This window comes from Pinus tabuliformis, chromosome X (assembly GCF_031772625.1).
Source record: "Pinus tabuliformis cultivar Carrire ecotype Pingquan chromosome X, CPIR1, whole genome shotgun sequence".
Classification (NCBI taxonomy): Eukaryota; Viridiplantae; Streptophyta; class Pinopsida; order Pinales; family Pinaceae; genus Pinus; species Pinus tabuliformis.
In genome coordinates this window covers 126,644,368-126,657,743 of record NC_142308.1, presented here as the reverse complement: position 1 = coordinate 126,657,743, position 13,376 = coordinate 126,644,368, and the positions used below count along the sequence as shown (strand labels likewise).

General features: G+C 38.4%; 1 protein-coding gene across 1 annotated transcript in view; it reads right to left on the bottom strand.

Annotated features, from left to right (window-relative positions):
* The window catches only part of LOC149138761 (Sugar isomerase (SIS) family protein), a 101,688-nt gene extending 89,152 nt beyond the window's left edge, over window positions 1-12,536 (bottom strand). Inside the window, exon 1 of the mRNA XM_089448693.1 lies at window positions 12,381-12,536. Coding sequence (XP_089304819.1) covers window positions 12,381-12,515 — 135 coding nt within the window. The 5' untranslated portion in view covers window positions 12,516-12,536. The remainder of the gene's footprint in view (window positions 1-12,380) is intronic.
* Window positions 12,537-13,376: the final 840 nt, after the last annotated feature.

Below are 13,376 nucleotides of genomic sequence, written 5' to 3'. Positions count from 1 at the left end.
GCTCCTAATTGTAAGGCAGCGGGAGCAATTATTGAGGATAAATACCCCAACATATTTTGGTCTGGGTGTTTGGTTCACACAATGAACCTTTTGATGCATAATATTGTTAAGAACAAAAACAAACATTACAAATGGATTGGTGATTTGTACAAGAAAGGCAAACAAATGATAAAATTTATTACAAATCATAGCAATACCCATGGCCTTTTCCGCAGTCACTCAAGATTGGAGTTGTTGAAGATTGCGAGGACTAGATTTGGTAGCTATTAGCCTATTACCTCACCTTCATGCACCTTTTGAAGGTAAGAGAGTCATTGGCTAGCATGGTATCAAGTCCACACTGGCAAGTATTAAAGGGAAGGGCTACAAATGCAGCGGACAGGCAAGGTTTTGAACAGGTGGAGGAGGCCGCTCTTGATGGTATGTTTTGGGCACATGTGAGGCAAGTACTGGATTTCACCAAGCCCATTTATCACATGATTCGGTTTGCAGATACAGATAAACCAGTGATTGGCGAGGTGTATGAGCAAATGGATACCATGTTGGGGCAAATAAAAGATATTGTTCATAACAATGATCCCAACTTGTACAAATTGATTCATGATTGTGTGTGTGTACGGTGGGATAAACTTAATGTTCCACTACATTGCTTGGCGTATATCCTTACGCCAAAATACTACTCTACATCTTGGTTGGGCCAACCTGCACCAGGGGGTGGGGTTAGGACCAAACCCCATATAGATGAAGAGGTATCTAAAGGATATTTGGAAGCATTAGAAAAGTTGATACCTGACAGGGAGGAATGTGCTAGTGTGCGTCTTGAAATAGGCAGATACTTCAGTTGCACTGGTTTGTTTGGTACCTTTCATGCAATGGAAGATAGAGACAGATTTGATGCTTTCACATGGTGGGAATCATATGGCAGCCATGGACTTTTGTGAAAATTGGCAAAAAAAAGTTATCTCATAGGTTGTAAATACTTCTTTTGCAGAGAGGTGTTGGAGCACCTACAGCTTCATACATAATGTGAAAAGAAACAGACTCAATGAAAACCGAGCAGAAAGCTTGGTTTATGTGCACTACAACTTGAGGTTGTTGAGTCATTACTGTGATCGGGCTTATGAAGATCCAACATATAAAATTTGGGACAACCACCCAGAGGATGATAATTTGGAGGACGGCACTATACATCTTGAAGAACTGGAAGAGGAACTTATAAGAGAGGAAGATGAAGCAATAACCATGCCACCTCCACCATCCAGTAGCAGTGCTCGAGTTCCGAGTCTTGTTCCTTTGCTGTCGCCACCTCCATCTACACCCTCACGTGGAGGGCATGTGCCTTCTAGTTCTGGTCGTCGATCTGTGCGGGAGACTCCTAGAACACCACCACGACCTGCTCATACATTAGACACTTCTCGTGGCAAGGGCCACATGTAGTAGTAGATAATAGATTTACAGTTTACTTGTCTTTTCTAGTTTCTATTAGTTTTCATAACTGTTGAGTCTTGACTCTTTCATATCATAATGATATTTTTTGTAAACAATATATCACTGTGACAATTTAAGTTTGAAGTTTGAAGTTGGCAATTATAACTCATTGGTAATGATTCTGAATTATGAATATGATGCTTTGTGAAAGTTGTTTCATTTCATTTCATAATTCATTTTATAGCATTTCATTTCATGTTAGATATTATTTCTTGTAATGGTTAAACTTAGCTTACAAGTACAACTTTGGTGATCAATTATGATAAATGTTATATATTGAATTTTCAATTTTGAAAGCTTGAAGTTGAAACTTTAAGATTGATGAATCACGATTGACAAGACTCAATGTGTTGTAATATATATGTTACTAACTTGTGGACGTGGTTGATGAAGATTATAACTTCTAGATGATTGATGTTATATGGTTCAATGATCAATCTATGTTTTTTTATGTTTTCTATATCTAATTCATCATTCTACATGTTTTTGTTAACATATATGTATCAAAATATATATATTATATAGAAATCGCCCCGGGATTCGCTCCCAAACCGGGAGCTTTTGAAAATGTCGCTCCTGCTCCCGTTTTCGCTCCCGCTCCCCGCTTTTGCTCCTGCTCCCAAGTAACACTGGGATCGAATATCTTTTTAAAAAAAAAGGTGAGCTTTCTTTTTAATGAGTTGGGGCACATTATTTTATGGGGGAGTGGTGATTATGTTTTTGGCATGGAATATTGAGAAGGGCCGAACTTTATCAAAAGGAGCGACTCTTTAATTTTATTTGGAAAAGTCATCCAAATTTTATTGAAGGGCCGAATGTTCTCCATACAAGGCACGGGCTACAAATTATTTGAAGAATTGTGATGGCAAGGTGAATCTGTTGCGCAAGTTTCCTTCTGAGCAGGAGGGCGGAAATTTTTAACTACAAAGGCTGGAATCAATTGCTCATAGGTACCAAATTTCCAATATCCAAGTCGCTGTGAAGGCCGAGAACCCTTTTTCTGCGCTGGCCGGAGGTATTTTCTTGACAAACGAAGCCGAGGATCATTCACTGCTGTGGAACGAGTGTGTTTGCTCCACAGAGGTCGAGATGCATTTGAAGGCAAGAACCTTCTCCTGTTAGCAAATCGAGCATTATTTCTCTCTAAAGACGTGTGCATAAAAATCTCTCACTAGAAGAAAGACCGAATAGACAACCAAATTGCAAGTCTCAATCTGTTGATATCCTTTCTATTCACCTCTCTTTACACCAAGCAAAGTTAAAAGGGAGTTCGATCTATGAGATATTCATTATATATTCAACCAGGAACTATATCATTGAGAAAGGCCAAGTACCCCAGCTAGTAAGGGCACATTCTGAAGTTTGCAAGTCTTTTCTTTGAAGGCCGAATTATTTATCATATCAACCAAGACTGAATTATTTCAAGCCAACGAGGTGATCTTATAGAAAAAATTTACGATGTTGCATCAAAAATTGGAATCCAAATTGTGAAGAAATTTTCAGAGGGTTTTTCCTGCCAAGAACAAGGCTGAGTTAATGATCACAAAGGGAGTCAAGGTGCTTTATAAATTTCTCCAAGGGATGAACAGATTATTAAAGTCACCTTTAGAAATTTCCGGTGCAAAATAGGAGGTCGATTTCTGTCAATAAAGGAAGGTCGTGTCATATCAAAAAGGAGATCAAATCTCATATGGTACTAGCCCTTAATTTCCAAAGCCAAGTGGTTAATGAGAGCGGTTCTGCATTGAGAACGTGGTACCATTTTCAGAAGTTTCAGCAAGGAGAAATGGGCTGAATTCTTTTATGTTCCTGTGACCAGAAATAAAAAAAAAAAAAAACCCTCTTTCATTTCCAGAATCGGGTTGAGTCTATTTAACATTTCTGAGCATTGTCATTTGCTGATTGGGGAAGTCACCTTATCAAACATTCAACGTGGACAGAATTGTATCTTCTTCAAAAAGACTCAGTGATTCTGCGTGTAGTATGAGTTCTGAGCATATTTCTGAGCTGGGAGAGTTACTGAAGCTTCTCTGTTCGTGCATTGTTAAAGTCTGATATTTCAGTTGAGCTACAGCTTTGATACATATTGTTGATATGACTGATATGTTGATGGAATGAGACCAGGTTCTCCTACTTCTGCTCTGTGTTTTTCTTCTTGCATATATTCACTGTCATGAGAATTTGTATCAACCATATATATAAATTTCTGGGTAGTGAAAATTGTTTGGAAGTCTGTAGTGCGTTTTGAAATATTGGATGAATTGTTCTAGAAACAAACACTGAGAAAGTCACATATAGCGTGTTAACCACCAAACTGTTTGACAAATTCTCCCATAGCAATAAATCAAACCAATGTTGCAAACATCGGAATCGGGATAAAATCGGCAAGGGTCCAGAAATCCAAAAAATGGGGAAAATATTGGTAAAAATCGGCGAACATCAGCAAAATCAAGATACCGTCAAAATATCAGTAAAAATCGGAAAACATCAGCTAGGTCAAAAAATCGTGATTTCAAGATAAAATCGGGATGTTATCGAGATGTTCGCAACACTGCATCAAACATGGTCAGAAAATCATTGGTAACAAGTCTATTTTACAAGGGAAATTAGAAGTATTTGATGGTCAGAGTTGTATTGTGCCAAGTGTGCTATACTTGCCACCATCGAGCATGGATCAATGCTTCATAAACTCCCTTAATAAATTAGCAGCAACAATCAACAAATCTCTTTACAAAGGGATACTTACCATGCTACAACAAAAGCAATCAAGGAAGAACATGAAGTTGGGACCCAAAATATATGCACTTGGGACAGATTTGAGATTCATGGGGTTTTCAATAAAAGCCATTCTCAAACTAGAAACTCCTTTCTAAGGTGGATCAGTCAGATGGGAAGAGCTTGATAAGGGCTCTAAAACCAGCCATGTTTGCTTAGTACAACATAAGTATTTGGAGCACCCTTGTATAGGAGTCAAACTTCTAGTTGCCTCTTGTCTCAGTAGTGTCATGATGCTGACCACACCTATACCCCCTTAAAGTGATGACATAATGAGAAGAGTTTTCAAGCTAATAGTAGAGACCTTTTAGGATTTGGATAACAGTGAGGGTCCCACCTTTGGGAAGAAGCTTGAGATCTTGGAAGTCATGGCCTTGGTTAGATCTTATAACATCATGTTTGATCTGGAGAGTGATGACTTGATCCTACAAATGTTGGGAAGAAGCTTGAGATCTTGGAAGTCATGGCCTTGGTTAGATCTTATAACATCATGTTTGATCTGGAGTGTGATGACTTGATCCTACAAATGTTCCAACACTTTTTCAGCATTAAAAGACATCATCCTGACACAGTCCAAACAAATATGCAGTCCATTTTATCTTCATGTATGGGAGTACATGAGGCCATTTGCAAGGAGTTGCAGTCTAGATCGTTGGCCATTTGGAGGAGAGAGCAATTGGTCTCTGTTGTATGTCTGAGATGATAATGGTCAGCTATCATGCCAGAGCATCTAAGATAATTGTTTTGGGAGTTTTGTTTTAATTTGGAGGACCAATGTAAGAAACAGATGTAACACTGTAATGCCTAACCTTGTGAATAATATTAATATCAAAGCAGAGGGCTGCTATAAAATTTCACACAATGATATAGCTTGTATGGTGGCGAGCAAAAACAAAGAAATAATATGATTATCACAATTTTCAAATTGAAAATTAAATAATCATAAGTATGAAAACCTTTAAACTATGTTCAGAAGGTTTAAGAGAATATGCTTAAGCTTACAAAAGATGCTAATGATTTATTGATTCAAAGGGAATTAATTAAACAAACAGTCCATTAATTCATTCTCTTTATAGATTATCACTTCAAAAGCTTATAGGAATAGATTGAAACCTAATTATTCCTACCTAGTTATCTTTGTAAGACATAAGAATATGAAGAAAAACATAATGAGTAATACTGGGAAAACTTACAAGAAACACAAATTGTGTAAAACAAAATTCAAAATCCTTTGCTTTGTATTAATGATCTAAAAAAGTCAAGTACATCAAATGTTTAGAAATGCTTCTTCAAGGGTGCAACCCTTAATAACTCGTGAAGAGAGTTATTTATACAACAGTAGAACTAAGAAAATATCCTAAACTATTTTTACAAAAATAGATTATTATAAAATCAAAATAAAGACTGCTAGTTGATCTGGCACTATTTTGATGTTGCGTTGTTGGTGACTATCGCTGAAAAAACTGAAAATTGTTGAAGTTGGCTGACTGTTCCTCCAAAAGCTGAATGTTGTTCGATTTTCATGTTGGATGTCATATTTACTGATGACCTTTCATCTGATACACTTTCATCTGATACACTTTGACTTGTATTTCTTTATCTGTCTCCTCTGTTTAGTCTTTTACCATGAATGCTCTGTCACCTGCTTTTACTTTTACCAGTCACAGTAAATCACATCATCTGGTATCTTTTACTCTTATCCTGCATTTATGTCTTTAGTAAAAGTGAATTTCACTAAAGACCTGTTTGACTTCATGTGAAAATGTGATATGTTGTTGCTGATTTATCTCTGTTTTAACAGTTACTGCCTCTGTGTAAATGATTTCTTTTGCTCTGTGTATAATTGTCTTTTCCTTCTAAATAAAGCCTTTTGAGTAGATTTCTTTGCGAATCTTGGAGTAAACAGGTTTTGGAACTAGTATCAAAACTATTTATCCAAGCTTCTGGCCTTCTAATCACCTGCAAAATAAAACAATCATTAATAAAAACACAGGTTGACAGGGAGGTGATAAATGGCTTTATTTGAGCTGAGAGGTCTGTGGACGGAGTCCGGAGTGTGTTTAGAAGGTAGTCGGTGGTCAAATTGGGTTGCAGATGCTCTGGGTGGTGCAGGAAAGCTTAGGCAGGTTTCACTGTGCAAACGAGCGAAAAGAGTGAAAATGAGGGTCTTTGGCTACGGGTAACGTTTAAATTTTGGCGCAGAAAACGATAAATGAGCAGTGATGATTTCGGCCTACGCGGGAAGGTGGTATTAAGGTTCATCGCACCGCTTTTGGCACTCGGGCGGTTATTTCATGAGAGCACGCGAGTTCACGTAAAGCTGCCATGTAACCGAAAGGGGCCCGAGCAAAACCACGAATCTCGTGTGCTCTCGGGCTGGTAAAGGTCGGACGTTGAGAGCGCACGATATGGATGTGGGTCGTTGGATTTTGAAGCGAGTGATCAAAGGGCTATCGCGCAGTCGAGATGCACAGAAGGAAATCGAGCGAATATTAGCGGAGCCCGGGGGTTAATTACAAGTGATTTGTAATTAATTTAATGAATAAAATACGGGTTGAAAATATAATAAGTGGGTTTAATACAGTGGGACCGAGGTTAAAATATAGCGGAGGTTTATTAACCGCACCAAGAGTAGTGGTAGTGGGTTAAAAGGATTTATATCGAGAAAAAGTGAATTTGCAGAGTTAATTAAGATAAAGCAGGGGGGAGACAAAACTTAGGATAAAGGGGTTTTTTGGGTTTTTTGGGTGAAATAGGGAAATTAATAAGGGGAAAGTGATTTTTTCAAAGGGGAATGGTTTTCACACTAGGGAAAAAGGGTTTTGGATTGGGAAATGACCCTTGGAGGGTAATTTGCTAGGGAAAATGTGTAAAACCAAAAGGCAAGGGTGAAAATGAAGGGAAAAGGGTATTTTAACAAGAAATGATGGGATAATGGGAAATGAGTAAGTATGTAGTTGGGGGGTGAAATAAAATGAGGGGAAGTTAATCAAATCAGCTAGTGAACATCTTTTCACTTTCATAACTGCTCCTGCACACTGAAACATTGGATCAAGCATGATAAATGTGCTTATGCTTTAACAACCTTGTATTTCTGCAACCTTTCTTCTACCTACCCTTTACTTATCCTAACATTTTTTACTTATTTTTCAAAGTGCATTTAAGCTAACAACCCAATATTTCTTTTCATGAATAATTTACCTCTATACTTTATTCTCTCCATTGGCTCAGATTAAACTTTTGAGCCAATTTTATTTTCTACCTCTGACAATCAATTTAAAACAAAACCAATTATGATTAAATTTGTATAATTGGATTAAATAAACTAGTGTGGCATCTAAACAAACTGCACACAACTATTATTTTCAAAAGTGAATTAGAGTAAAAGTAGTGGCATTTAGAATTGCAACACTTTCGGAGTTTATTGCTTTTTGCTTTTCTCTCTAACCTAACATTTTATTTTTTCCTTCATCCTTTAGGGCATCTATTCTAACATTTTCTTTGATATGAACATATTTATCAAAAAATTTCCTAACATTTTTATTCAATATTCTTTTTGTCCATATCCTAGCTTAACATTTTTTTTTGAAAAATATTTTCATTTTTTGGACTAATTTGTTTCAACTTACCAAAACCAAAAAATGCTACAACAGTCTCAACTATTGCTTATGAACTAGCCGAAAAGTTGGTTGAGCAGAACATTGGGACGTTCAGAAGATGGTTGACTAGGGAGGTGTTTCTCAGGTTTGGTGGGTCATGCAGCAAGAATGAGCTGAGGAGGAAGGGTCTTTGCTTCATTTGCAAGGAACCTTGGGGACCTAACCACTCATGCATGAGTGACACCAAGGAGATGACAGGGGTAGATCAGGAGGAGATTCCTTCCGACTTTCAGGATGTGGATTCTTCTTCTATGGTTAACTTTTAAGTCCATGGGTTTTTATGGGGATACCTCTGAGGAGAGTGAGCAGTGATGGGGAGTTGTCGACAACAGCTCAGAGTTGCAACCATGTTTGGTAGAGGAGGAGATTGATGAGTAGCAAATTGTTCCCATAGGGGAAGACGATCACGGAGTAGATTAGCAAGATGAGGGACTAGTGATTCAGCATGGAGAGCACATAGAGGAGCGTGAGTTAGCTGAGGAGGAGGATGTGCGCAGTGTACGTAATGAGCCATTCTTGGAGCCAGTTGAAGGCTCATGTGCAACCCATGATGGGGGAGGATGAGCAGTCATCCTTTGGGCCATCCATTGGCAAGGAGCAAACAAATGCACAGGCAGCGACTAGGGTTGACAACACTTGTCATCTGGAGGTGCTAGAGCCTAACAGGGCAGCTTTGCAGGGGATTGGTAGATTGGAGGAGCACGAGATTTCCAATCAGATTATTCTAGAGGTGGTGGTGCATCCATCTGTGGGTCTACCCATTGATGAGGTGCAAATAGGTGCAATGGTAGTCAACAGGGTTGCAGTATTTATTGGCGACGGCCCTCTCAAGGAGTACATAGATAGGGCTTGCGACACCTTTTGGGCACCCTTATCCATCCGAGAGAGGGGGTTAAGGTTTTCCTTGTTGGTTGATTGGTCGAAGCGACAAGAGTTGAGCATGGACTAGCATTAGCATAGTAGACTTGTTCCAAACACTAGTGTCCATGCATTGGATTGGCAGGAGATCATGAGTTGGTATCCTATTGATGGAGTGTCATTCTTAGTCAAGAGCATGGTACATCAGAGGTCCTTAAAGATAGGGGACACAACATGCCCTAGTTGACAGCAGGACATAGGTTGGTCATCTATCAACATTCCATCACAGTATCAACATAGTGGGGTTGACCTTGGTCTATGCCAAGGGTTGGACTGGAGATCGGTGATGAGTTGTGATTCTATTGGTGGAGCAGTGTTTATAGCTGGAAACAAAGCACAACTAGAACAATGGGATAGGGTGTTGTTGATTGGCCATAAAGGCATTGGGATCCAGAAGGATCTGTTGATAGCAGGGCAAGACAAAGATTAGTTCAGGATCCAGGTATTGAGGGATCCATTCACGACTGGTTAGCGTGGAGGCATGGCGTAATACAATAGTTCATATGGGATCCTAGTATCAGTTTGCAGATGCCTCTAAAGTGGACAAGTACAGATTGCTTCGGGAGGATTTCTCATGTCCCCATTTTTATTTTCCTCTATAGTACAGCCAAGATGGGTTTCCAGGGTATGTGATGGCCAAGCCGCAAGAGCAGGATTACATCATCAGGGGTTTCGAAGGAGTTTTGAGGAGTTTTTATGGGATCCGATGGCATTCACTTAGCATATTCCATCATCTGCACAGCTTGCCTTTTGTTTTGTTGCATTCCGACAACTTTCAAAAAATAGGGTTATTACTTGGTCTGACTTAATTAATTATGCTCGAGGTGTTATTCCACAATGTTGCAGGATCCATCCCCCCCCAAGAATCCAGAGGCGGAATCGCATCTCGTACAGATCCGCCACCGATCCTTCGGTTCCACCTTTTTTTGGCAATTCCTGGAAAATCAAATCCGCAAGGGCTCGATCCGCGGTTCCCGCTGCCCAATCCGTGGATCCATCAGGTGCAGATCCGCGGATCCATTGGGCGCAGATTCGTGGAGGTTCGAGCGTGTATCCACTGCGGATTGCGAGCGGATCCGAGAGAAGGTGGACAGTTCACACGGTTCCGCAGGGCTTTTATTGTTTTTTTTTTTTTTGGAAATTTCGAACTGTTATGTGATGAACTACACTTTCTGAATACTCCTAAGGTGCCCCTTGATGCTCCCTAGACACTTCCTATATGCTCCCTAATGGTAATGTTTAAGAATTTAAGTAAAAGTAACATTCTTCTTTATCTTTCATTTCCATCTTTTTACTTAAATTTTTAACATTACCATGAAATGATTCAGGATGTTTGAGAGTGGTTCCAACCTCATCAGACTTCATATGGAGAAAATAGAATTTCATATCCCATTCAAAATTTAGCAGACTTAACAGTTTTCAAGATCAATGGGATTGTGGCGTTTCATTGGATTATATCATGTATGAGGACATTTGATTGGCATTTAATCAAGAGCACCGAGCCCTATATGTACCTTAGTGTTGGTGTTGTTGATTGTTGAACTCCTTTGTAATGGCCTTAGCAAAAATGCACCCTTCACTCAAGTCAAAATCATTGATCAGACATGTTAAGCTTTCTCTACCATATTATAAGGCTTGGATTAGGCTGTTTGATCAAAATTGGGCAATGTTGACTAATATCCCTAAACTTGCCATGATATTCCATGCTATTAGATGGTTCTCAATACCAAGCCCCTTAACCTCTCAACCAATATCCTACCACTACTGATTTATGATTTTGACTGGGCAAAGCTCAGGGATTAAGAGTAATTATGTACTTATTAGGCAAGCATGCTCTTACCATGGCCGGCAAATTCTACCACTGGCTGCTTACCATTTCACTCTTAACGTCTATCTGCTTTGGTTTTTCTCGTAGCTACAACTCAAAACTATGAAGGAAACTATGAAGGAAACGGCAACAATTCAAATGTCCCTGACTGACATATACTGATCCATATTAGATGGCTTCTTGTCTTTTTGGAGCAAGCCAGATACATGATACAAGCAAAAATTTGCATTGATAAGCTAATCCACATTTAATGAATTCTTGTCTCTTACATGGAGAAAGCTACAAAAATAACACAAGCAAAATCCTGTAATTTCAGTATCTGGAGACCATTGCTTTTTTACAAGATAATCACATCCGTGGGCTGTCAAGGTTACCAGGACTTTCATCCGGTACCAGGTGTGGTTTTTCTACTGTAGCCTGCCCACTGGTCGTCCCTACCACAAGTGCTCCAACTAGTTGCCAGAGCACAAGCCGATAGGACAATTTCAATATAGGTAAATTTAAAACTATAAAAATGTTTCATTCAATGCAAACTCTGTTTACAAATAGTTAAATTGTTCCTGCAGGAGAAAACTTCGCATAGGCCAGATTTTCCATCAGAGGAATGAGGCTTTACAATTTCTAACCATTGACAGCAGGGAATCGATTCATTGGTGAGGTCAACAAAGCGTTAAGCCATCTAAAAGGAAACATAATGCCAACAGATGTTCACTGGTAAGGTTGACAGAATGTTCCACCATATGCCAGAAACGAAATACGAGCAAAGATTGTAACTTCAATATAGGCAGGTCTTTGTAATTTCCAAGAACAACTGGGCAATGTCCGTGAACAAAGCCACTTTACAATTACATTCACCACATCCAACAACTGGGCAATGTCCATGAACAAAGCCACTTTACAATTACATTCACCACATCCAACAACTGAGTAATGTCCATGAACAAAGCCACTTTACAATTACATTCACCGCATCCATGGACTGTCACAGTTGTCAAGCCCTTCACCCAGTCTCGGATGCACCTTTTCTAGCCTGCGTGCTTGGATTTATTCCCAGATCAGCGTTAGAGTATACGCTCCACCTTGCCAACTTGCCTCTAAACCACAGCTCAATCAACAATTTCAATATAGGCAAACTTACCACTATAAAAAAGCCATTTTCTTCAATTTAAACTCTGGTTGCAAACAGTTAGGATAAAACTTCCAGCAGGGTATATCAGATTCCACCTCGCACGAAAAAGGCTTTCAATAAAATTCCGAACAGCATTGCCAACAGTGCATCGGTTCTACTGATGAGGTCCACCGAACTTTAAACCATCTGCCAGCATCGCACTGTTGCTCTGGAATGTCCGGAGCTAATTTTATAGAGATAAGGCCAAATCCAGGGTGGCTTAGGATATGTTTATTAAAGCACTTTCAGACATATGCATCCCGCATTTGCCAGACGGTATCCATTGCCATCGGATCGGAACTATAGCCAAAACCCTATTAAAAAAAAATCAAAAAAACGGCCATTCGAACCTTCAAACGCCCTTATCTATTCTAGATTTAAAGGACCAAACACATTTTACTCCTTGAGGTTTGATCCCTCGACGGAGTAGCATAAATTTGGAAAGAAAAAAAAATTGTAAAATACAGAAAGCAGAACAAAGCTAATGGAAACATATCCATAAATGAATTGAATTTTTTTATAAAATAGAGGATCAGAGACTTACTGCAGCTTCAGACAGACTGTACAAGCGTAATGCCCCTTTGGACGAAGGCAAACGGATCCTGAAACGATGGATACAGAGCGCAATTACTGATCCTCCAGCAGCTGCCAGGCCTACTAATACCAATGCGTTTCTCATATCTACTACCACCGTTCATTTTTTTGGTCCACCGTCCACGTCGTCATGCTATTTGAAATACGTTTGCCAGATGGAGATGCGCATATCGAAAGAGGGAATTCATCTTTCCACGTGGATGCCATGTCGACAGTCAGCCAGTTGTTTTGTTAGGTTAGTACTCCGACTTTTAACTTTTCCACGTTGACTTTTATACCTCCAGTAACTTCAGCATTGAATTAATGTCACCAGTTTTGTAAGTCAAGACTCAATTCTCTAGATCTCATAACATTTTCTTGCATGGAATTTTCAATGGCATGCATTTTGTAAGTCAAGAGTTAATTATCTAGATCTCATCACATTTTCTAGAATGGAATTGTCTATTATCTAGAATGTGTGACTACTTTGTTTAGATTTTTTTGTTTTTCTAAATAGTTTAATGAAGTGGTGTTTTTGGTTTTTTCATTAGAATTTAGTGATATGGTTGATGAGATTATAATATTTTTAAATTATATTTTATGGTTTTTTTTAATTAGAGTTTGGTTTTCTCATTAGAATTTAGTGATATGATTGATGAGATTATAATATTTTAAAATTATATTTTATGGTTTTTTTAATTAGAATTTAGTGATATGATTAATTATATTTTTAAATATAAAGTAGATTTTATAATATTTTAATAATAGAAATTTAACAATATAATTTTTTCAATATTTAATTAATTAAATTTTAAATAGAATTAATAAAAAAAATATAATATTTATAGATTGAATTATTATTTTTTTATTTTAAAAGAGGTTTGGAAGGGATCAAAAGGTTGATTATTGGAAGGTTGGGTCAGCTCATTATCAATTTGAAGCAGGGAATTTATGGTCTTATTGACTA